The sequence below is a fragment of the Podarcis vaucheri genome (assembly GCF_965113315.1).
Source record: "Podarcis vaucheri genome assembly, chromosome: 10".
Lineage (NCBI taxonomy): Eukaryota > Metazoa > Chordata > Lepidosauria > Squamata > Lacertidae > Podarcis > Podarcis vaucheri.
In genome coordinates this window covers 7540324-7566616 of record NC_138748.1, presented here as the reverse complement: position 1 = coordinate 7566616, position 26293 = coordinate 7540324, and the positions used below count along the sequence as shown (strand labels likewise).

At 42.4% G+C, this 26293-nt stretch overlaps 1 protein-coding gene across 5 annotated transcripts in view; it reads right to left on the bottom strand.

Annotated features, from left to right (window-relative positions):
• The window catches only part of GSAP (gamma-secretase activating protein), a 63157-nt gene that overhangs the window by 13515 nt on the left and 23349 nt on the right, over window positions 1-26293 (bottom strand). For all 5 annotated transcript variants that reach the window (XM_082239578.1, XM_082239579.1, XM_082239581.1 and 2 more), the window contains 14 exons: window positions 26194-26271; window positions 23311-23403; window positions 21217-21434; window positions 20579-20648; window positions 20125-20207; window positions 19586-19639; window positions 18667-18795; window positions 17255-17307; window positions 15921-15952; window positions 14230-14291; window positions 5717-5812; window positions 4914-4984; window positions 3962-4056; window positions 2485-2604 (listed from right to left, as the gene is read on the bottom strand). In XM_082239578.1, the coding sequence (XP_082095704.1) occupies window positions 2485-2604; window positions 3962-4056; window positions 4914-4984; window positions 5717-5812; window positions 14230-14291; window positions 15921-15952; window positions 17255-17307; window positions 18667-18795; window positions 19586-19639; window positions 20125-20207; window positions 20579-20648; window positions 21217-21434; window positions 23311-23403; window positions 26194-26271 (1254 nt within the window). The remainder of the gene's footprint in view (window positions 1-2484; window positions 2605-3961; window positions 4057-4913; window positions 4985-5716; window positions 5813-14229; window positions 14292-15920; window positions 15953-17254; window positions 17308-18666; window positions 18796-19585; window positions 19640-20124; window positions 20208-20578; window positions 20649-21216; window positions 21435-23310; window positions 23404-26193; window positions 26272-26293) is intronic.

Here is a 26293-nt window from a genome sequence, read left to right as displayed (position 1 = left end):
CTTCAAAACAAACAGAACACCCAAGCCTGTGCCGCAAATAAACCAGATTTATATAGAAAACTGATCCAGATTTTCATGTAGTGTCATGCTGGCTAAAAATACCCTCCATTTCTTTAAGAAAAGATGGCCTTGAATTGCACTGACGACAGTTTGCAGAATGTGTCTTAATGGGGAGTTTATTAATGCATATTCATATCCAAATGTATATTTGTAGCTATCAACCATGCCCCCCTCAAAACAGCTTATAAGCAAGACAACTTATGAAACCAACGTTTTAAATCTCAGTTACCTTAGCTCACGATCCAAATAAGTTTGAGCAAATCCGCTCTCAAATATAATTTTAATGTAATTGCCTGATTGCATATTAGCATGAATTCAAGAACACATGATTTTACCATAGCCTTTCTAATATATAACCCTATTTGTGCATTACTATTAAAATAAGGGACGCAGGTGGCGCTGTGGTCTAAACGACAGAGCCTAGGCCTTGCCGATCGGAAGGTCAGCAGTTCAAATCCCTGCGATAGGCTGAGCTCCCATTGTTCGGTCCCAGTTCCTGCCCACCTAGCAGTTTGAAAGCACGCCAAAAAAATGCAAGTAGATAAATAGGTACCGCTCCGGCAGGAAGGTAAGCGGCGTTTCCGTGCGCTGCTCTGGTTCGCCAGAAGCGGCTTAGTCATGCTGGCCACATGACCCAGAAGCTGGCTACGGACAAACGCCGGCTCCCTCAGCCTATAGAGCGAGATGAGCGCGTAACCCCAGAGTCGTCTGCGACTGGACCTAACGGTCAGGGGTACCTTTACCTTTACCTTTTTATTAAAATAATACTTTCAAGTTAAGTGGCTGGGACCAAATTTTTATACAGCTACAAGAAAAAGTTAAAGAAAAAAGAAAAAGAAAGTCCAGTTACATTGAAACAACTGCTTCTTAAATGCCAAACGCAGTTGACACTGAAAAAGTACATCTGCTCTCCCTGTAGTGTGTAGCTGCAAAAACATGTGCTGCAACCTATTGGCTGCGCATTTCTCCAGCAGCAACTCATAATGTTTAAGGGAAAAACACATGATGTAATCACATGATGTCACACATTTCCTTAACAACAAATTACAGAAATAAGAGGGTGCTGTTTCGATCATCGTCACATACAGTTCTGGTCCGATGCAAACACTTTAAGTATGATGACCTTCAGAATATAAAACATAAAGCTTTTAAAAGCTGGAATATTTGCTCTTTCTACAAATCATAACATCTCTTTATCATGGCAAAACACAACCATTAACGAGAGTGAACTTGTTCAAGAGAGAATTTTGTTAACCAAACTACTTCAAAATCCTAATGAGGAACCAAAACATCAGTCCCTCCAGGCTGTTTCACAGTTTAGAAGTCCACACTTCCAAGGCGGAACAGACGATTAGTTCAGTCAACTTAGATGTTTCATGGTTGTTGGAACCACGCCTCCTGCCCTAATAAATGCCAGCTGAACAGAGCTATATAAAGCAGAAGCACAAGAGATGAGATTTGCAAAATCGATTGAGGTGACAGAGAAACACTGTGGGTGTGTTATTGTAAAGCTGTAGCAACGAGTACTCTGGAGGGAGTGAAGTCCCTTTCCAGTATTTCCATTTCCGAGGTAAATACATTACGACCTGTGCAAGGAACACAGTAACTGAAAAGGGCCCCAGAATTGTAGGATCAAAACCTACATGCAGAAGGCTTCCACCCAATTACTGCCATGTATGTCAATTTATTTTAGATCTACTGTTTACGTAATTAAACCATTCTAACACAAAATTTTCTCCTTTCTATGCTCTTCTATCAGCATGAATTCAGTGAAATCAAATATTTCTGCCCACAATTTACAGTGTTCTTTGTTGCAGCTAAAATATTTGAATTGAACTTAAATATTACAGAGATAACATAAAATGTCTTGTGGCATCTTAAAAGAATAACAAATTAATGAGGCATAAACTTTTGTGGGCCTATGAAAGGTGAGGCAAGACACTTCTGTTTATGCCACCCTTCCAAACATCTCTCTATCAATGCTATAAACACAAGAGTATGAAGAGCAGTGAAAGACTGGAATGAATCTTAGTCTCATGTCCTGCCACTCTGGAAAGGTTAGTGTGAACCAAAATCCAACTCTTTTTGGTACACATCCTCTTTTTTTTTTAAAAAAAAAAAACCCAGACCCACTTATATGGGCATATATTTATTTACACAGAGAGAGATAGAGAGAGATACATGCAGCCCTCATTTCATACTGAAGTTTGTGCTATGTATGTGGCAGTGGAAATTCAAGACTCTCTCCTACATGCCATCCCAAATAACAAATCTACTTACTAGGAAACGGCGTGATGCCAGCTTCCGTCACTTTCGTGTAGGACAGGGAGACTTAATTTCCAAATAACAGTTGTTACTGTTCTAGTGTTCTATTCAGAGCTGCTAGCAAATAGTTAACGATGGGATATGGAAAATCCATCTTACCTTTCAAAAGTTTCATTACGCACTTCTCTGTCAAATGTAGCACTCCATGGTCAATGTAATGCAAGAGTGCATGCAAAGGGAGACATCGGATGCCCAGCGCTATATGCAGAGTATGAAATCCTGCGGTTTCAGAGAGAGAGAAATATTCCTCAGCAAAAGCAAAAGCAAAGCAAACACCCTATTCAGAACTGCTGGGTGAGGTTCGACTAAGCAGACCTACTGAAATTAATAGACCTAATTTAGTCATGTCTATTAATTTCAATGGATCAACTCTGAGTAAAAATAAGCAACGGGTTACACCATTACTCTAATGGCCTCACAAGTGACAAGATGATTAGCCACGTTCTCTGGCAAAAACATTCTTAATTGGATTGAAAACCAGCCCAGGTCTATTGGGTCAGATGAGAAACCCCTTGCTGTTTTGGGAAACTGCCCAGCAACATGGGCAACAAGGAAATTTCTCCAGAGCTGCTTCTCAGAAAGCTACAGTGCAGTCAACATCATAAGGACAATTCCTCTTTTCATGGATAACTCCTCTGAATCTTCCCTGCTCAGAATAAGATTCGCCCAGTGGCTCATGAAGGTGAATTGGTTATGGAAGCAGCATTTGTCACCAGCAATTTGCCAACATTATTTGTACATCAGGAATATTTCTTAGAATGGTGTGTGGATGATGGCATAGGACAAATTCAAATCAATGCTCGCCTGTTAGTTTTGATTTTTTGTACTGCTAGATAAGAACACCTTATCTTGACATGAAGGCGGCCGGGGGGGGGGGGAGGCACAGGAGGAAGGAAAGATAATGCCAAGCATCCGTTCCAGCTCTGCCAGCCCCACAGAGTCCCCTCTCGCAACTGCCTGGTAGGAAAGATCCTGACTTATGGTTTTTTATTGGGATTTTATCACTGCCTCGGTAGGATCTGTATCCTGAAGGGCAAGATATAAATTATTGTACTAAACAACCAACGTAAAAAAAATCAGTAAAGTTTCCTCTGTATACAGACACAGGTGGGGACTGAAGAAAGTTAGCCCCCAGAAATGGGCACTATGACTTTTATATTTCTCCCTTTCCTACAAGAAACTGAGGGTATACGTGGCTTTTCTCTCCTACAAAATTACACTCTGACAACAACCCCATGGAGGTATGTCAGAATGAGAGAGAGAGAGAGAGAGAGAGAGAGAGAGAGAGAGAGAGGCCGGCCCAAAGTTCAGATGATCAGCCTCACAGTTGAGCATAGCTGTCAACTTTCCCTTTTTTTGCGTGAAATTCCCTTATTCTAGCGCCGTTTCCCGCTGCTTCCCACTGCTATCCCGGATTGTTAGATATCCCGTAGACTGTCTGAAAGTTGACAGCTATGCAGTTGAGCAGAAACTTCAAATGCAGGTCTCCAGTCCAGTGCATCCATAATTACTACAGCATTCTGGCTCTCCCTGCCTAAATGAATGGAACACACAGTTTGACGGTCCTAGGACTTACCAGGAGGCAAAGGCATGCATATTCCACTGGTGGCCTGTAGAATCTGACACATGATACAGAATACGACCATCTCATCCAATCTTCCTTCCTGCCTACTGAATAAAACATAAGAACAGCATGGTATGTAAGAACAGCAAATTCACATACTTCCCTGAACTCCTTTCATTATTCATAGTCCAGCTTCATAAGCCATATGCTCACCGCTCCTCTTGCAATCTGGAGAACCTGCTTTGTTAACCAGTTTTTCCAAAACAAGGACCTCTGATTTAATTTAATATCAGTTTACTAGCCAGGACATTAGGTCAGAATCTCCATGTCAAAGCCACACTGGCAAGACAATGAAGCAAAGGATGAAGGAGCTTGCAAACTTGTTTATGCATCTAAAATACTTTTAGCCCATTCTTCATTGACAAGTAATCCCAGGAGAGAGTATAATAAAACCATTTGTGCTATTGGAAGGAATTATTTTGTTTTGTTTCGACTACGGCAGACCAACACAGCTACCTACCTGTAACTAAAGTGCCTCAGTTTCCCTTAATACAATACAAGACTTGACACCCATTTCTGACCTCATAAACCATGTATTATGTAGTAAGGAATGCTATGTCTAAAATGACCCTTCTGCTGCTTAAACTGGAACATAAGCATGAAACAATAGAATACAGTCTAAAAATTAAAGCAACAGTTGTAGCATAATTGCATTTTGTGGTGTTTCATAAGCATTGTTGAACACGTTGAATGAATTTGTCACAGGCAATAACAAAAGATTAAATAGACCTTTATGCATATAAAGCTCTGATCAATGTTCTTAGCAAGTCTATCATGTGTGGAGTCAGGTAATCATGACACAATCTCACCACCCCAAAGATAAAACACAACACTCTTTTCAGCTTTTGTGGGGGTTCTGTTTTTTACTGAACTTATTGTGACTTAATGGAAAATAATTACTTACCATGAGAAGATCCAGGGACCAAGACCATATTTCTTCCAAACGTTCTCCATTATCAAGCATATTAGATCCAGCTAAAAAGGGGAGGGGGGTATATTTGAATTCTTATGTACAAGACTTTTCAATTTTCTAACTTACTCTCAAAATTCTCACAATTATTCACCAGCAGATTAAAATAATTTACTATGGCTGAAACCTCGTTTAGCACAGTATAGTTTAATTCTGAGTAAACATGCTTAGGGATTCCACTGCAGGGGACCAGTTCTATGAACAATTACTTCAGAGTAAGCGCTACTGAACTAAAATGAAACTTATCTGTGATTTCTGAGTAACATTCATAGGACTACGTTGTAATTACACCAACATGTGCTGTGTGTGAAAGCAGCTTTCTGGGTAGAGTTGGTGGCCCAGCCAATGTGGTCAAAGAGCTTGCCAACGCACCTGAACCAAGAAGGAGTGAATTCCCCACACATCAGCTGCTAAACAGAGAGTTCAATCCTGCTTTCTCCACAACGTTTGGGTGTGCCAATAAGTTCCCCACAGGGAACTGTCTGGTGCAGCCAAACCAAGCAGGACTGAGCTCTCCTGCCCATCAGATGATACTCCCCTGCTTTCTACAGGGGCTGGTGCCCATCCTGTTGCTTCTCCATCACACGGGATGTCGAGTGCAGGGCAGGTGAGTGCTGTTTGGGGGAAATAGTTTCACTGGCTAAATGGTGAGGCCTGACAGCAACAAAGGGACAAAATGATGCCTTGCTGTAAAACATTGTTTTACTTTTATACATAGATACATAAAAAGAACCGACCGATTTCGAAACATAATCCACAGCTATTTGGTCAATCTTCTTTTTGCCAACATGCTGCAGGTGCCTTGTGAGATGATCTTTCAACTGTGCTACCATCTGAAAATACAAACCAGTAACTTACAATTCTAATATTAAAGAGGAGAGAAAGGGGAGGGGTAATCCTAGGCAGTTAAGATTAGTTTTATAAAGCAAAAAATTGTCTATGCCTTAGCCACAAGCAGTAACTGGATGGGGGATTGCGACAATCTTCAAGGTCACTTCCAACTCTACAATTCTATCATCTAGACTTCCGGTTTGGATCGCCTGCAGCATGGGTGCGCGGAGAAGTTGCTGAACAGCCTTTTCCGAACTGCATAGGGTTCAGAGGGGGCAACGCATAGGCACTGCGACCCCCGAAACCTCAAAGGGGGGCCCCCTTGAGGGAAACGCAACCGGCAGCGTCAGAGGGACCCGAAGCCCCTGCGAGGAGCAACGGACCGAGAGGCGCAAAATGGTAAGCCCTGCAAACCCTGTGCGGTAATGCCTCGAGCACCAGCTGGAACTGGCGACAAATCTCCGCAACTTTAAGAACAACCGCCCTGGGGCTATCTAACAAATGTCGGATTTGAAAATTTGGAGCATAGAGCCCGTGGCGTGTTGGAGATAATTTAATTAAACAACGGAGCCCGATCTGTATTTCGGTGTCAAAATGGCGCTGGGGCGCTAATTGGGAGAGTGAAACAAAGAAATTCTTACCTACCCGCTGTAGAACAAAGAAGAGAAAGTCCCCGTTGGGAGTTTCACGGGGCAAAAGTACCCAAGATAGAAAGTATTTATATGGAAAAGAGACTTTCGAGACTTTGTATCAAATAGACCGCTACAGATAAGCTGGGGAGAGGGAGTCTAAATCGAACACTAAGAAGAGCGAAAGGAGGCAAAGGCGAGACGAGGAGAGACGAGGAGACGGAGGGGGCGGGAGGAGGAGAGAAGAGCCAAGTCTGAGAGACAGAAGAGACGAACTTTACCCCCCCCCCCAATATCTTAAACAGCCACGCAGGTTTTTGACAGCGGCAATAAACAAGTAACTTCTGTCGATCTTGAACCCCGTCTCCCCTCCTTCTCTTTTTCCTTTTTTTTTTTTTGCCTTTTTTATTTTTTTTACCCAATTTTATATATCCTTTCCGCTCTCTGTTCTCTCCCCGCACCTTTTCCAGCTCCCCCAGGCTTCCGCTGCTTTGGCAGTGGGGTGGCTACGGGAAGAAACTTTTATGTGAGCTTGAGCACGTACGCCAGTCCCTATCTCCATTATCTCCACTGCGCTGCAACCAAGTTGAAACGTCAGCCCCTATTTCCATTGGGCTGCAGCCAAGTTGAAACTGGGAAACCTAACTCGGAAAATTAGCGCGACCCCGATTTTTGGCCAGATTTTGTTGGACTTATCTACATTCCAGGATCTAACACTAAATAGAAACATAAGAACTATGACTCTTTTTGGTCTTGTTTAATTTGAAGAATACCCCCCTTTGGAAGGTGGCAGAAGCGCCGCCCTGTACCTCACCCCAGTTGGACGTAAGAACTGATACCTAGCCACCCACCCACTTTCTTTGATTGTAGAACATCTAAACCCCACAGAAAGACCTGGAAAGTTAAAGGCCCTTAAGTGGTGCATCATCCTTTGCTCATTTTTCTTCTTCTTTTGGTTTTTTTTTTTTTTTTTTCCTCTTTCCTCCTTTTTCCTTTCCCCTTCTTTCTTTTCTTCCACGTGTGCCCCCCCCGCCCCGCCTTCTCTGTTTCCCACCCCTGAACTGTTGCTTTGGTGGTCCCCACGGAGTCATTAATTTGAACTTGAAAAACCATTACCTGAACTAAATTTGAACACCGGGCGGCTGCCAGAACCAGAACTTTGGATTAGGCCAAACAAGTGGCTGAAACCAACTCAGAAGAAAGAATTACAAACCACATTGTTTTTGGACCTTCTTCATCCTTTACCTGCCCCTTATCTCTTTCCCTTCGTCAGCCCCCCCTACCCATCCCCTTAATTATCTGCGTAATCCCCCCTCCCCCTTCCTTTTTCTATTCAGTGAACTTCAGTGCTCCAACCTGTCAAAGGAGCGAACCAACTGAACCACCTTTTAGATTGTACGCCCTTCTGGGATCAGCAGAAAGAGATACAAGGCTGGTAATCTTCTAGGACTGGGGAGGAGAGGGGAAACAGACCGGGTGGATGGCGGGAAGAGACGGGAAAAAGCCGGTGGGAACACCTATAGAGAGGAAAGTGTCAAGGCAAGAGGAAATAAGGGACCTAGATGCCTTATGGTTGAAAATAAAAGAAGAATTTAGGCAAAATGAAACCCACATGGAAAAAAAGCTAGGAGAGATGCAGGATTCCTTTAATAGAAAAATAGAGGGTGTGGTGGGGGAATTATCAAATAAAATTAAAGATCTAGCGGTCCGAACAAAGTCCCTAGAGGACTCAAATAGAAAAACCCAGAAAGAAACGAAAGACCAACGAAGAGATGTAGAAAAAATTAAGGAGAATTTCGAAGAATTAAATAAAAGCCAGGATCAGGTGTTAGACAATTTAGCCATGATGGAAATGAAGCAAAAGCAGTTAAATTTGAAATTTAGAGGAATAGGAGAAGCAAGGGAGGAAAATATAAAAGAAAAAATGACAAAAGAATTGGCGAGGTGGCTAGCATTGAAAGAAGAAGAAGTTGCACAAACCATAGAAAATGCTTTCAGAATAAAAATAAGACCGAAACAAAACAAACAGAAAAGGACCCCAGGAGACTGTTTAGTGATCTTCAGATCGATAGAGATGAGAAACATAATTCTGAGAGAAAGCTATCAAAGGAAATTAATGATTGATGGAAAACCAATTATCATCTTTAAGGAAATACCAATTAGGCTTCTTCGCAAGAGAGAGGGCTACAAACAGATAGTCAATACTTTGAGAAAGAACGGTATACAACACAGATGGGAGTTCCCTGAAGGGATCTCTTTTTTTTACAAAGGGAAAAGATTCAAGATAACAGAGATTCAGGAAGTCAGTAAATTCCTTCGCAGATATGAAAAAGAATTAGGGGGGATGTTGGTGAAATATGGGGAGAGAGGTGGGGAGAGGGAGGGGAGGGGAGAAGTGGGAGGAGGGGCGGAGGGAGGGGGTGAAGAAGAGGAGGGTGGGGGGGAGGAGGAGGAAGAGGAGTCGAAGGAAGAGGAGGAAGGGGAGGAACAGGAGGAAACAGAGAATCAAAACACCCGAATCTAAATTAGTCAAAACTCAAAACCTAAACAGACAAATTACTGACTTCTTAATTAGATAAAAGCAATAATGAATCTTAAAATTTTAACGTGGAATGTAAATGGATTGAATGAAAAGACAAAAAGGAATAAAATTGTAAATGTGTTGAAGAAAAAAAAATTGGATGTAATCTGTTTACAAGAAACTCATGTAGCTAAAAAGCATAAGCATGTACTGGTAAACAAGAACTTGGGAACAGAATTTATAAACTCTGGGAGAGAGAAAAAAAGGGGAGTGGTAACATACGTCGATGAAAAATGGGAACCTAAATTGTCCTACAAGGACGAAGAAGGGAGAATTTTGGGAGTGCAAATAAGCTTTCAGGGAGAAAAGATTGATGTGGTAAACATTTACGCTCCAAATTCAAATAGGTCTGAGTTCTACAAAAAATTGGAACAAGTGTTAGTAGAATTAGGAAACAATAAGCTGATATTATTGGGAGACTTTAATGCAGTGCCCACATTAGAACTGGACAGACAAACAGAAAAGAGAAAACGAAAACAAGGAAAGTTACCGGAATCATTCCAAGACCTAAAGGAGAACATGGACTTAACGGATGTGTGGAGACACAAGCATCCAACAGAAAAACAATTTACTTTCTTCTCAGAAGTACATAAAAGCTGGGGAAGATTAGACCAAATTTGGACCTCAAGAGAAATTACCCTAAGAGTGATAAAATGTGAAATCCAACCGAAAACCCTCTCCGACCATAACTCAATAACTTTGGAACTAAAAGGAAAATCAAACGGAGGTTTTAGATGGAGATTGAATGACTTCCTGCTGGATAACGACGAGGTGATCGAAAAAGCCAAAACCACGTTAAAAGAGTATTGGGACTTGAATCTTAATACAGGGATAAACATAGAAACAGTCTGGGACGCCAGCAAGGCGGTCTTAAGAGGTTTTTTTATCCAGCAAAACAACCACAAGAAAAAAATAAGGCAGCAAAAAACAGATGAAATACTTAAACAGCTGAGGGAGCACGAAAAGAAATTAATAGAACATCCGAAAGATGAACAAAGTTTACAATCAATAAAAATATTACAAAGACAATACTCAATACTAACGAACCAAGAAGTAGAATGGAAAATCAAGATAATGAAGCAGAGATACTTCGAATCAGCGAACAAAACAGGAAAATTCCTAGCCTGGCAACTGAGGAAAAGACAGAAGCAGAATGTGATAAATAAAATAACTGTAGAAGAAGAATCAATAACCGACCCAAAAAAAATACAAAAAAATTTCCTTAAATTTTATGAGGAATTATATAAAAAAGGAGAAGAAGACCCAGTTCAAATAGAAAAATATTTAGAGAATTATATAGGAAAAACGGTCACAGAAGAAGAAAGAACCCAATTAAACAGACCTATAAGCTTAGAGGAGATTGAAAATGCGATAAAAAAATTGAAATTAGGGAAGGCATCAGGCCCGGATGGGTTATCGGCCAAATATTATAAAGTGTTGGGAAGCCATTTAGCACAAGTACTCTGCGACACCATGAACAATATCTTAAGAGGAGGGAAAATTCCTGAGACGTGGAGAGAAGCCTTTATAACACTAATTTCTAAACCAGATACAGACAAATCGAACATGAAAAATTACAGGCCAATATCGCTATTAAATAACGACTACAAAATATACGCGGACATTATGGCGAACAGATTGAAGAAATGCTTAATAAGGATAATTCATAAAGACCAAGCGGGTTTCCTCCCAAATAGATTCATGAAAGATAATGTGAGGTATGTCATTAACTTAATTGAATATCTGGAGATTAATAATAATATTCCGGCGTCCCTGATTTTCATAGACGCAGAAAAAGCGTTCGATAATGTTTCTTGGCGGTTTTTACTAAAATCGATGGAAAAGGCAGGGATTGAAGGTGAATTCTTAAAAGGTATACAGGCAATATATTCTAACCAGCATGCCAAATTGATAATAAACAACAACATCACGAATAAATTCAAAATAGAGAAAGGAACAAGGCAAGGATGCCCCCTCTCCCCGCTCTTATTTATTTTGGTCTTGGAAGTTCTGGCGAACAAAATCAGGGTTAAAACAGAGATAAAAGGGATCAAAATAGGATCTAAAGAGTTTAAATTAAAAGCTTACGCTGATGATTTGATGCTATCCTTAGAGGAGCCGCAGGAAAGCGTGGGCGAAGCGTTGGAGATTATGGAGGAGTACGGTAGATTATCGGGCTTCAAGTTGAATAAAACCAAAACTAAAATGTTAACAAAGAACATGGGAAATGAAGCGACGGAAAGATTAGAGAGACAATTTGGAATCAAGGTGGCTAAGAAAATAAAATATTTAGGGATTTGGCTTACACCCAAAAATATAAATTTAATCGAAGATAATTACACACCAACATGGAACAAAGTGAAAAAGGATTTGGATGTTTGGAACAGGGTGAACCTCTCGTGGCTGGGCAGGATGGAAGCAATAAAAATGAACATTCTCCCTAGGATGCTGTTTTTATTTCAAAATATACCTGTTATCAGAGGGTCTAAAATATTTAAGGATTGGCAGAAGATACTTTCAAGATTCATATGGCAGGGAAAAAGGCCAAGGATTAGATTCAAATTGCTAACAGATCGTAAGGAGAGAGGAGGATTGGCAATACCTGACCTAAAACTATATTATGAAGCGGCTTGTCTTTGCTGGGTCAAAGATTGGATAACTTTAGAAGATGTGGACTTATTGGATCTGGAAGGAGCCGATAATAGATTTAGTTGGCATGCCTACCTCTGGTCAAATAAAGAAAAAGTACACAGAGGGTTTTCGAGCCATATTATAAGAGGACCTTTGTTTGAAGTTTGGGGAAAAAATAAGAAATTGCTGGAGAGAAGAACACCCTGGTGGCTGTCCCCAACAGATCTGTTGTCAATCAAAAAGACAAACATGGAAGTACAAAAACTGACATATGAAGACCTACTAGTGAGATGCCAAGATGGCTGGAAACTAAGACCATATGAAGAACTAAGGGAGAGGTTGACGGGTTGGATACAGTATCATCAAGTTAATGCGATATGGACAGAAGATAAAAAATTGGGAATGAATGATAAGAAGTCCAAATTTCAGATTGAAGTAGTTGAAAGTAAATCGAAGATACTATCCAAGATGTACAACATACTACTGGAATGGGAAACCAAAGATGAAAAAATCAAACAAGTCATGATTAAATGGGAAAAAGATGTGGGACATGACATAGAATACGAAAAATGGACCAAATTATGGAATGAGGGATTAAAATTCACGGCAAGCGCTGCAATCAGGGAAAACCTAGAAAAAATGATATTTAGATGGTACCTCACACCAGAAAAATTGAATAGAATGTATAAGACTGCAGATAAAGCTTGTTGGAAATGTAGGACCAAAGAGGGTAACTTCATACACATGTGGTGGACATGTGAGGAAATCAAAAAATTTTGGGATCAGATATATAATGAGTTAAAAAAAATACTTAGATATACATTTCCAAAGAACCCGGAGGCCTTCCTATTAGGGATGGTCGGAAAAGAGATTCAAGAAAAAGATAAAATTCTATTCCAATATTCAACAGCAGCGGCCAGAATGCTAATCGCTCAAAATTGGAAAAGCACAAGTCCTCCAACGGTGAGGGACTGGCAATTAAAACTACATGATTTTATTGAATTAGCAAGATTGACACAAAAAATCAAAAATCACAATAATACAAAGCTAAAAGAAGATTGGAGTAAATTTATGGTTTATTTTGAAGGTAACTTTAAAAACTTACCAAATACAGCAGGTCTGTTGTAAAACTCCCAATGTGCAAATCATAAACAAATACCAGCGGTAAAAAGGTTACTACTGAAAGTAACAACCCGAAATCAGTAGGGAAGGAAGTCGACAGTTTTATGTTTTCACGTTGTAGTTTCTCTATCTTTTTTTTTCCTGTCTGATCTCCGGTTTTTCTCTTTCTTTTCCTTTTTTTTTTTTTTTTTCCTAGCACTTAAGTGTTGCAACTTTTTGAATGTTTTGTTTATTTTTTTTATGTGCATAAAAGAAACTCAATAAAAAATTATTTAAAAAAAAAAAAAAAAATTCTATCATCTAGGACTCTATGATCCACGGTCCTCTCTATGCTTTGCCTCACATTAATTATTCCTGGTTCAATGTTGTTCTTTGTTGTATTTCTTTTCTTTGTTTTCATTACTGTTATTTTGTTTAATTCATTACCATTAATGAAAATCCTCAACAAAAAATAATTTACAAATATGGCAACGTGCGTTTTAGTAAAATCGTTGGGATATACTTTTTCAAATGCAGCATTAAAAGAAATCGGGTACAAAAATATCCCAAAACAATCCAGTAGGATCACACTGAAGATATCTGTGGTGAGTTCAGATGCAGCACTTGAAGTCATATGACTCACAGCAGCATGGTGCATGAATTAATGTGTTCCTCTCCCTCCACCCATTGTATCATCTTATGCTGTATAAGTATAGAAAAACATGGGTTTATATGCTTTCTGACTATCATGTATTTCTGTGACCTCCACATATACAGTGGTGCCTTGCAAGACGAAAAGAATCCGTTCTGTGATTCTCTTCGTCTAGCAGTTTTTTCGTCTTGCAAAGCAAGCCCATTGACGGATTAGCGGATTAGCGCTATTAGCGGCTTATCGTCTTATCGGATCAGCTGATAAGTGGCTTAGCGGCTTAGAAAAAGGGGGAGGGGAAAAAACCAGCAGGAACTCGCAAGACATTGTCGTCTTGCGAAGCAAGCCCATAGGAAATTCGTTTTGCGAAGCACCTCCAAAACGGAAAACTCTTTCGTCTAGCGAGTTTTCCGTCTTGCGAGGCATTCGTCTTGCGGGGCACCACTGTACCTGTGACATGGAAACAATAAGCGAACCAATTTATTTTCTGCGCATGCAACCCATAGTCCCACTTATTATGTAAATTCCAGAAGTGAAAATTGGGGTCTAGAGCCTTCTATACAGAGAGGGTCTTAGCAGGAGGTTGCCAGTGGCTATTACATGGTATTTTCTCAGAAGTCCAAAAGCTCATATTCAACATCAGAAGATTACCTAAGAGCCGTTTACAACGAAAAATTCAACCTGAGGAAATGTGTGAGCATGTCTGTATAGTAGCTTTGCTGACCAAAGAAAACAGAACTTCATGAAGAAGTTGAACGCTAACATTTGCATTTACATTTTCCAATATCCTTTCTTAACTAACTTGTGCCACCTATTGCCAACACATACCAGTCCTGTTAGCAACCGTTGCTGGTAATCTTCTTCCTGGAAGAGAGGAACCATATTTTCTTCTGAAATTAGACAAGAGAAGGAGAGGCCATATTATGTTGTTGTTATGCAGGGACTATGCTATACATCAGAGTCCTCTGGGTAACAGGGCACATGCTTGAGCAGCTTCTGAATGTAGTGCCAACATGCTGCCTGCATTTTGATAATCAGGGAACACAGAAACTGCCTTAAACCGAGTGAGCTCATTGATGCATCTATAGCTTGCCAGGAATGGAGAAGAGGGATCCTTCAATGTTGGTGACTGAAGCCAGGACCATTTACGAGCAAATTATGTTCTCAACCACTGAGTGATGGTCTTCTCCATAAGGAAATAAATTTCTTATCAATTTTTTAAAAATATCCATGTTGAGGGTTGAACCTGAGAAAACTTGGAGTGAGTTCTGAGAAGCCTAACATAGGAACAGGCTGGTAGTATCTAAAAAGCCCCTCTAACCACCACAAGCCCTTTAGAGCCAGCAGGTCCAGAGAAATCAGGGGAAATAATACAAAATGCTCTTTGTTCTGAAGTTGACATTCATAGCCCACAGCATGCACAGGATCCTTGAAGAGGCGAACAAATGATTATTGGTGTGTAGGTTGGGGTCCTAGAAGAAAACATTGCTTACTTGCCACTTTGCTTCTTTAAGCACAATGAGCAGTCCAGCTCATGTTTTAGGCCCCCAAACTTAATGGGAATTAACTTGCAGATGCCTTTGAGACAGGACTTTGGTACTTCCAAATGGTACCTCTAAGTTATGTGTAACTATCAGCACCCTGATCTTGGAACACTTTGCTAAAAGTTCCATGATAAATAAACATATTTAGGAAAATACAAAGGGGCCGGATTCCCCACTGAAATGAAGCAAATATATTTGCCTGCAAACTTATTTCCCACAGCAATCTTTTCATACAAGTACCTCTCCCGAGAAATCTAGAGCAGCGTTCTTGCATTTTAATTAAATGCCCCCCCACTTACTTTGTCTTCAGCAAATCTGTGTGATTCACAGTACCAGGCAACTCACCATTTACACACACACAATTTGCATGCAACCACGCACACACGTGGTGCCAGGAACCTGGAAGTGGATTCTGGAAATGGGGAGCACCCTGAATAGTCTTCCTGGCTCGCAAGGAGACCCTCCCCAGAGCCCAAAGAAGACATCCTGTTTGGGCTTGGCGGGGGGGGGGGAGGGTCTCGTCATGAGCCAGAGGGGCAGCAGGGCTTTGTGGAGCTGCTGAGCATCCCCGCTTAACAGCTGGCATGCGGAGTAGCACAGCCGCCACAGCCACTTCCCTGCATGTCAGTTGTGCAAGCCACACAAGCCGGAGGGGCAGCGTGACTTCCTTTACCCACTCAGCTGACATGCAGGGAAGCGGGAGGGGGTGCTGCTGCACTATCCCGCATGTCAGCTGTTAGGCAGGGAGCCTCAGCAGCCTCAACAAAGCCCCCAATGGAGTCTCCTTGCAAGCTAGTAGGACTCTCCATAGTGCTACCAATATACATGATTTCAGTTACACATGCGACAGTGTAACCCCCATGTAAATTGGGAGTTGCCTGTATGACAAAAATGTCAAGTCTACAGCGAACACAGGGGAAGGAATTTAAATATCACTATTTGTAGCCATTCACCGTCAGGGAATACTAGTCTTACCTGTGTTCCATTTATTCAGGCTGGAAAGCACTCTAAGTGAAAAGAAAAACGTTATTAATGTGCTTCAAAGGCAGAATCGCTCAAACATATGTAGAAAACACACACACAATCTACACAACAACCACTGATTTCTGAAATGAAAACACAACAGAAACTTAAAACAGTGTCCAGCAAGACACTGGGTCAGTATAAGTGAGTATGTGAATGAGTCAGAATTAGGTCTCTGGCCGGATGGCTAAAAAGAGAAATAGATTATGTTGCTTTATTTGTTTTTTTCCCCGTTATTAATGACCAGTGTAACGTTTTGTAAATAAAAAAGACTCTGAGAAACAGAACCAAATGGTGTTTATTCCTGTAATGGGAATTTCACTAAGAGACAGCTGGAATGCTGCTGCTGCTGCTGCAAAGAATTAAAAGATGCAAGAAAACGTTTCTGTAAAAGGAACTCTGTTGCAGAAAGAAATGAAAACCCAAGAGTAGATGCTCACACACCAACAAATAGAACAGGCAGAAGCTTGCAAAAATGCAAAGCCAAACAGGATAAGGTATGAATTATATCACACACCAAACCTGGATAACTAAGTGAATACTAGTAACACAAACGCAGGTGGCGCTGTGGGTTAAACCACAGAGCCTATGACTTGTCGATCAGAAGGTCGGCAGTTCGAATCCCCATGACGGGGTGAGCTCCCATTGCTCGGTCCCTGCTCCTGCCAACCTAGCAGTTCAAAAGCATGTCAAAGTGCAAGTAGAGCAATAGGTACCGCTCCAGCGGGAAGGTAAACAGCGTTTCCATGCGCTGCTCTGCCACAGATACGCCAGTACTGCAAGGCATGCTGTTTTGTCTTGGGGGCAGCCTGAAAATGACAGGGAGTGTGGCCTTTCTGTGTCAGGTGATGCCTGCCTCAGTCAGAAGCAGTTGTCACATGGGTCTCTACCATCACACTGTGAACTCCAACATAAATGCCAGTGCTGATGAAAGTGAAGAGGGGTGAACACTCAACATCAGAGGCGCCAACTTTTGTTGCAAATGGGGACAGTGGTGTCATGTGTCCCCCGGGGTATATGAGTGATGGGATCAAATTTTGGGGGAAGCCCAACATAACTCAGTCCCAACAAGATGGTCTCCCTGCTTAACCTGATAGCAGAAACCCACACGGTTTGAAGTTACCAATGGACCATTGACTGTTCGCCATGAGGAGTCAAGGTGTTTTTTGGAGGCATCTGCAACTTGTTCTCCAGCTAAATTTCACAAACACACTAAAAACGGGCAGACCCTTTAAAATGCAGTCTTTCACTTTCTGGAAACAGCAACGTTACAGAAATCAACTTACTTCTTTGCGTTTTCAAGCAGGCTTTCCGTATATATTGATCTCTCTTCAGTTCTCTAAATCAAAGTGTAAATTACTTGAATTAAGAACGTTATGAGATACAGTCAATTTTATTCTATCAATGTCTGATAAGAATTTTTAAGTCAAAATAAAAGGAAGGAAGGAAGACAGGAAACCTACATTGTCAAATTATGTACTCCAACTGTGCAAGCAACAGCTTCAGAAGTTCTCAGTTAAGTTCCAGAAAACCAGAATACAGTGGATGTGACCCAGAATAAAAGTGGGTCCTCTGCTCCCCAGAATGTTCTTTGAGCTGGCCGAGATTACAAAAAACATGGTTTCCAGATATGTGAATAAGCCTGCCTTGGCCTTCCCACTTCCCACCTCTCTTCTTGTTTATACCGTTGTCTCAGAACAAGCAAGGATGTTACACAATGTTTTGATTCTGTCTTGTTCTAACAAACTGCAGTTTAGCCACCCACAGTACTCTAAGTCAGGACACAATGGAGAGCTAATCTCCTCGTGGCTTCACAACAGTAGGATAGTGGGAAATGCATGAACCTGAGTTTCATGTAAGCTAATTCACAGAATGGGAAACTGTGGTTGCTCATTACACCTGAACCAGCCCTTGCACTGAGTAGGAGAAGCCACGTGTACAAAATCCATAGCCTACATTGGTCACCCCAGGCTGAATCACACCTGTCTGGATGGCAGATAAAAGGAGTACTGAAATGGGATTAGGCAAAGAGATGTCTAAATGAGCATTTAAAGTTACCAGCGAACATGTGAATCCACAGCAAGGCCCAGTTATTTCTTCACTGTAGGACAAACCTTTCTTCATGAACACAGAACCAGTTACCAATCAAAACAGTGGTTTTCAGTTAAAGAGAAATGAGTGTGCAAAAATGTGTTATTTCTCTAATACAGCAACCATATATTACAAAACTACTTCTGCCAACAAGCAATTCACATAAAAATTGTCATGCGGTTTAATCAATATGCAAAACCATTTACACATCTGAGTTCTCTAAAGTGTCTTGTGGCTATTTTGTTTTATCTTATCCTCTTTTTCTGTTAGCTTGATGTGGTTGTGGTATCATACTGTTAGGTCTTTGAATTATTAACTACTAAATGAACTGCTTAATGTGATTATAACATTGATATTGGATATTGTTTTGTGGTCTACTGGTACGTCCTATTACATTCACTTAATCTTCTCATATGTTTTTAAATCAACTGCAATTGTTGCACTGGTTGTTATATAGTAATGTATTATAATTGTGGTTACTATACTCTATATATCCTATGAACGACTTTGAGCACAATGTACTTGTGAGGAACACAGTATACAGATAAATTGGCTGTGACAAAATGGAAAGTCTGAACCATAATATTCATTACTGAGATCCATTTACCTCATCTGAAAGCAGTTTATCCCGTTCCAGCCTGAGCAGCTTGCTGTTGAAACACACGTGTGGGTCAAAACACCTGGAGCATTCCAAGTTTGAACCTAGCTTTTCCCAGAAGCCTTTGTACTTCTGTACCTTAAGAGCGAGAGAGAGCAGAGAAGTTATTTCCTCCTATAAACAAAAGTTAAGCAAAAGAAGATAATGAGACATGCAGAGTCTAGCTTTGGTATGCAAAGAGCTTTAAAGTGAGTGATAGAGAAATTTTGCATCACCCAGACATTAACCTGTTGCACAGCCTCAAAACTGCTAAGTTCAAATGTTTATACACTGAAACAAAATACATGCAACCATCATTTTTCTCCTGAAGATGGGGACTCTTGAGGGTAGGTTTGGTTATGCTAAATCTTCAGATATTAACTTCAACAATTTAGTTGCATGTTGAAGTATTTGGCAGTGACCTTGCTTGTAATTTTAACGTATGCTCAACGTTTTCACATCAGTACAACATAAAACAATTATGTTGAATGAAACATTCACATGGATTCTGAAGGAAATATGAAGTCAAACAATAGTCCTTGAATCCTGCCTGCTCCTGCTTAAACATCTGCCATATAAAATCCATGAGGGTGTGGAATTCTGATATTACTCTATGAAAAACAGTAAATGTTGGAATCATTTCAAAATCCAGATGCTTGAGGCATTTAGTGCACCATTCAGTCTCAGAGTTTGCAGGTATTGCCTCTTGCAGCAAGTATGCGACAGTATTTGATAGAACTGTTGAAAAACAATGTGGAACAATAGTGTCCCCTAGTGGCAATTTTGTAAAATATGATGAATTACACATACAGATAAAACTACGTATTTCTGAAAACCACAAACATGCAACTCACTATCCTGCTAGCAAGTGTCTCTTATGCAGACATACCTTTAACACAGGTAGTGAGATAATGTGTGTTCTGCATACGATTCCAGGGATATCCTACAAATACAAGAACACAAGATCTTAATCTAGGCTAGGGATGTGGCACCAATTTTCCCTGCAGACTTGGATAGTAGGCTATGAAAAAAAGGGGGAATAGTCTTCTCTTCTGTGCTCAAGGTTGCTTCAAGACAACCTGCTTATTAAGCATTCATCCCAATTTGTTTGCAAAAAAAACTGCAGGGAGGTTAGACAACTTTGTGTCAACCAACTGTCGCCCCACATTTTTCACTGCATTTTCCTGTAACTTTGGGAAGTCCCATTTTGGCCGTGGGTTTGTTGTGCAAGAGTAACACATCCTCTGTAACTGCACAACCTAAATTTGCTGGTCTGTGACTGAATCCCACACAGGAACAGTGGCAGCCTGATACCCCCCCCCCCCGTTTCCAATTATGGGGCCATATTAAAGAGGAGCGATTACAGACTCTTAATTAAATCCTAGCTGAAGAGAAAGGGTAAGTTCTTCAATTCTGCATTTGTCTTACCTCATTCCAGTACAGGAGTGGTGTATATGGTAAAACACTATCCAGTTTGCTGTCCTTCAGACACATTCTCCAGTACAAAGAAGCTGAGAAAATTGAGAGAACATTTCAATGAAGGCTTTTGACAGCCTCCAAGTCAACGTATTTCCTGCAAGTGTTCCAAAAAATACCAGGAGTTCAAAGAATATACCAGATATGAAGAATGGGCATGGGTTCCCTTGGGCTTCTCAGAAGGAGTGGTGTGTTAGCTGGAGAAGCCCCTGGGAGTCCATGGTTCAAATTCTCTCTCAGCCATGAAGTTCTCTGAGTGACCTTGGGCTAGTTAGCCTAACTTAAATTCCCCTCCCAATGGGTTTCTCCTCCAATGATTCGTGACCTCTGAATTTTTAGACAAACAAACTCATGTGTACAGACCCCACACCACTTCCAGCTTGACACCAATCCTAGAAACACCTACCAATGATAAGTTCCTGTATGGGGTCAAATGTAAAACAAGTGGCTGCGTTCTCTCTAATCCACTGGATAATCTGTGAAAGTAAGAATATAAAATGGTCAGCAAAGATTGAGGTGTGAAGGTTTACAGTAAAAATATAAGGACTTTAAATCTCTGTGCTTTGCTTTCCTGAGTCAAGACTAAACACACGCCACCTTCCAAATAACCTACAAGCAACAAAGCTTCTTCCTCCTGCCATTTTGATTGGCCATCAAGTCTCCCCAAATCATCTGAATCTTACTGTTGTCTAATTTTTTGCATGCAAATTTATACAATGAGTGCAGATTATCTCTGGAACATTTTCTAGTTTCCCCAACTCTCTACCACTGTACCCATCCCAACCAGATTGTGGCTTTGTTCTGACCTACTTTAGGGCAAGCCAGTGAAACTCGTTGCGAAGCTAAACTTCTGTAGGAGCTGGGTTAAAATTCCTACATATGTATGGGTTCCTGCTTTCAGATTGCGGCATATTTTTAACGCCAATATTGGAACACATGGCTTTAGCAACTATTTGCTTAATAAAAGGAACTGTGCTGTTATGTTTGACACACAAAATGGCATCCACCTTTGTGCTGCATGAAAAAAATGAATCCTTTTCCCACCTGGGTTTCCAATTCCTTATTGCTTCCAATATGCAGAAGTAAACAGTGAAGTGCTGCCAGTCTGTCGTTATCCGACTTGCTGTTCCACAGAAACTGCAGCAAGGCCTGCCTGTTTATCGCAACGGTAAATATCCTTCCTGTGCTGCGATCCAAGACCATCGACTTGAGAGGGGAAAGGAGGGCGTTCGTGTGCAAGCTATTAATTTTTGCATTCCCACCTGAATAACACAGGGTTGTGGAGAAGTAGTTTACATTTCACACGGCACATTGAAATATACAAATCCCCTCGTGCCCCAGTGTAATTTCCATGAGGAACAAGCCCTATAATACACCAGTGACTTTTACCCTTCGTTTTGCATGCTTCAGTGTATGACTAATGTCCGGTATATACGGTGTGCTTTTCAGGTGAGTAAGGCTGGTGGCATTTCTCAGAAGGGCTGCAATGCTTTTGCCTTTAGGAGACTGAAAACATGAATCAAGGCAGGAAAGCAACCTCCCGCATCACATGTTTGCCTTTATTCTAAGAGTTTTCGAAAGCTGTGGCTCCTGTGCTACGTGATCAAAGAAAGCTAGCACTGACACATGACACATGAACAGTGTTTACATTAAACTAATGAAGGGCTCACCAGATTTGAAGGGAGGGCAATCCCTCATCCACCTCACCCAATCTAACAACTATATGGCTTGGTAAAGGTAAAGGGACCCCTGACCATTAGGTCCAGTCGTGGTCGACTCTGGGGTTGTGGCGCTCATCTCGCTTTATTGGCCGAGGGAGCCGGCGTACAGCTTCCGAGTCATGTGGCCAGCAGGACTAAGCTGCTTCTGGCGAACCAGAGCAGCGCACGGAAACGCCGTTTACCTTCCCGCCAGAGTGGTACCTATTTATCTACTTGCACTTTGACATGCTTTCGAACTGCTAGGTTGGCAGGAGCAGGGACCGAGCAACGGGAGCTCAACCCGTTGCAGGGATTCGAACCGCCAACCTTCTGATCGGCAAGTCCTAGGCTTTGTGGTTTAACCCACAGCGCCACCCGCGTCCCTATGTGGCTTGGTATTACATATTTATTTCTTAAATTGATATCCCACTCTTACTCACGGAGAAGTCCAGGCAAGCAAATAACAAATGGAAAAGGATTTAAAACTTGACATAGAACCCCCAAATACAGCCCCCCCTCAGGGGGTATAGCAGTTTTGTGGGGGGTGGGAGGGGTAATTTTTGTCAGGATGTCAACATGGAGAGAGAAACTTAAAGCTCCCGTCTCGTCATAAACCCATTCAAACCTTCCTATGGGGTCATGTTTTCAAAGTGGGAGGAAACATCCCACATAAACTGCCTAGCTTGTCTCACAGTTGGAAGAGGAAAAGGTAGGATGACATTCGTTTTTTAGTTTTATATTTGGTGGGTGGGAGCAGGTAAAAGAAAAACTAGAACCATGCAAGCATGCGGTAAAAATGAGAAGATAAAACATTGAGGCTGCAATTCTAGACACAATTCTATCTGGAAAGGAGCTAGGGTTGCCTTATTTCAAAAAGTGAAACTTAGCCAAAGTTGTTGAGTTTTTGTTGTTGTTGTTGTTGTTTTGGTAATTTGCCAAAATCCAACATGGGCTGCCATACGTTTAAATTTTCACGGACATTTCAGCAATTTCTGCCCAGACACTGCTCCCAAATTATTGCAAGGTCAAACTCAGTAGTTCTCATACAAACCCTTTTTTGAAATTAATGGGGCCTGCTCAAGAGCGCACAGTGTATGATGCTCTCCTGTGCAAACACCCATTATCTCCAAGGCATATGTGGTGAAAATATGCTGGTGGAAGATGCCCTCAGGGCATGATCTGTCTGTGCACTGAGTACATAGTGGTGTAAATGGCATCTCTGCCAATTTGCCCGAAATTTCATCATTAAAGAGCCAGTGCAGAAAACTGGGAAAGAGCATGACAGTACACACTGGTTAGAGAGCTTGAGGCTTTGCTTTTAATTTTTTTTAAAGTTCATTGTTCTTTCTATTTTGCATTGTCCATGTGGGTTTCATTTCATTTCACTTTCTATTGCGAGAAGCTGCTGCAGAACTAATTGTTAAAGAATCCACTGTACCTGTTAGAAAGAAGTTATAGCACATCAGGTCAGGATGCCGAGTGTTGAGAAGATGGAGGAAGTGTCCAGGTAAGTAGACAGCCACATAATAGTCTGTAGTTGGTTTCACAACAGCCAAACATAGATACGTTTGGGGGGGGGGGGAACACAGGAGAGAATTGTTAATTTTGAGCACTTAATTATCCTTACAGCTCAGGTTTATTTGAGAGATGAGTTATTCAGAACTATTGTATTCAAAATATTGTTATAGATTTGGAGAGGGGACCCCCTAGACCCTAGAAATTAATAAATGGTAGGATTTTGATTATTTGGGATCTGCAGAGAGAATAAAGCTGCAGAGGAATTCCTGGGCTAGCCTATGCAAAACGACCTGGCCAAGCTAGGGCCATTAAGAAACAATGAAAGGCCGTTGAGGGCCATTGGCAATGCAAGAGAACTGCTTTCCCAACCTTCATGTGTGAACAGAGAAATGGGTTTGGAAGGTTGCCTGGGTAACTGTGTGTCTAGTAGCAAGGGGTTCTGGGAATAAGAAGCAGGAAGAAAGCAGCCATCTTGCGCAGGCTGGCTGAAAGATGACTACACTGCTGCAGGTATAGGGTTGTATACAATTTTTTAAATAATAAATAATAATAATAAAGCCACTTCCGGCTTGCCCAGGAGGTGGGGTTGCGGGCTTCACGCCCACCCCACGTGAGCGGGGGCTGGTCGCAGCCCCGCGAGAGCAGGGGAATACCAGCCGGGCCGGCCCCCCCAGCCAGTCAATCAGCTGGCTGGGGGGCGTGGCCTGTCCTATTTAGGGCCGGTGCAGAGGGGGCTCGCCCTCTTTTCGCCGGCTAGCCCTCACGTTTTCCCACCCTCCCTCCCTCCAAGTGGGCTTTAGGTAGGTCTTTGACTTTGCTATGGACTTCGGTCTGTCGCCGCAAGGGGCATGGTAGGTCCGTTAAAGGACTCCGGGGGGCGTGGCCCTGTCCGAAGCCTATGGAGGTGAGGGCCAAAGGCACGCCCCAGAGCGGTGACCCGCGGGAGCTCCTAGTCGACGTGCCTCAGCAGGAGACTCCCCCGATATGGTGTTAACCCTTCCCCGTGTCTCCAGCAAATGGGCTGGAGCCGGATAGTCGTTAGGACCAATGCCTAAGCCAATGCCTCTCATTCCTGAATTCAATAAAGTTGTGGCCTAATTCGCCCAATTAACCTTAAATTATGGTGTCTCGTGTCTTTATTTATCCTGGTGGGGGGCGGGAACTCGCTACGCAATAATAATAATAATAATAATAATAATAATAATAATAATACAAGCCCCTCTTGAAATAACCATGTTGTAAGTTCTGGACTCCCTCCATGCAGCCCAAACGTGTAAATAGGTGAACAAACTACAGTGGTACCTCCGGTTGCACAGGGGTTCCGTTCCGGAGGAATTCACAACTGGAGGTGCCTGTTCTGTGCATGTGTGTGGTAGAGTACTTCTGTGCATGTGCGCACGGCAAAACCCAGAAAAATACTTCCGAGTTCGCCGCATTTGCATCCTGAAGGATACGCAACCAGAGGTGTGCGTATCCAGAGGTACCACTGTATATTTTTTAAAGATACAACAGCCTCTGCCGTGTCTCAATTCTCCAAAGGACCATAGACCCTAAGTGAGTGCCTGGAACCCCAGGGGCTCTTGCCGCTGCCCGGCAGAAAGAGAGGGAGGCACCCAACTTTTGTAACAATGTTCTATGTATGTTTAATCTCATTAAAACCAGAATACTTGTATCCTGTACGTGTGCCAACTACATGACTCCCAGCCTAGTTTCCTTTGCCAGCAAAAACCACTCCTGTGTCTCAGAGGCACAATACACAAGACAGCAAGATTTATGCATGCCGTGCCACAGGAAATAAGCAGCCTGGTTATTCTCATTTCCCCCCAAAAGCATGCTATGGTCTCATGACTGTAGACCAGTGTTTCCCAACCTTTTTTGGGCAAAGGCACACTTGTTTGAAGAAAAAAATCTCGCGGCACACCACCATTACAGCCCCGTGACGTCAGCGCGCAGCGTCACGCCGGGAGGGACGCACGAAAGTGAAAGTTTTCAAGTTTTTCCCCTCCCCCTTGCCGGGGAACCTCCAAGCTTTGGGGGGGGGGAGGAGGCAGCAAAGCGAGGGACTGAGGGACGGCGGCAGCTGAGGCGGCGGCAGCTGTTGTGGTGGTGGCGGCGATAGCGGGCGGAGGAGGGGGCGGCGGCGGGGCCGAGGTGGCCGGCGGCGGCGGGGGAGGCGGTGGCGGGTGGAGCAGGAGGGCGGCCGAGGCCGGTGAGGGAGTAGGGTTGCCCGGGGCTTGAGGAGCCGTCGCTGGGAGTTGCTGCTGCTGTTGTTGCTGCTGCTGCCCGGACATGCCGGCCTCCTCCTCGTCCGCTGTCTCGCGCTCCTCCCTTTTGCACGCGCTGCCCCGCCGCCGCCCCATTGGCTGGGTCCTGTCAGCTGATCTTCCTGTGTGTGTGTGTGAGGGGAGAATGGAGAGAGAAACCTCGGCACCACCACCGCGGAGCCGCCCCCGGCTCGACGCGGATCCTCACCGCCGCTGCCTCTCAGCGCCCGACTCGCCCGCCTCCCTCCCACGGCACACCAGCCAACCTCTCACGGCACACTAGTGTGCCGCGGAACACCGGTTGGGAAACACTGCTGTAGACAACTAAAGCTACTTGCTAATGCCAAACGAAATGAAGGTCAATACAGAAAGATTTGCTTATTTAGCAATCATCTTGGGAAAGCGTAATAGACTCATGTAAGACAAAGAAAGGAAAATATGTACATTTCCACTTTTCACAATAAAAAACCACTTAAGGATTTTTGATCATAATTGTATGTAATCAAGGGAAGTACTGAAGGAGAAAGTTAGAAACTTACCAAGATTTAAAAAAGTAAGATCTTTCACTTCTGAGGAATCCCCCCTTTCCAGAGTAATAGTATACGTTTTACTATAACCTGCAAACGATTAAGAGGGGGG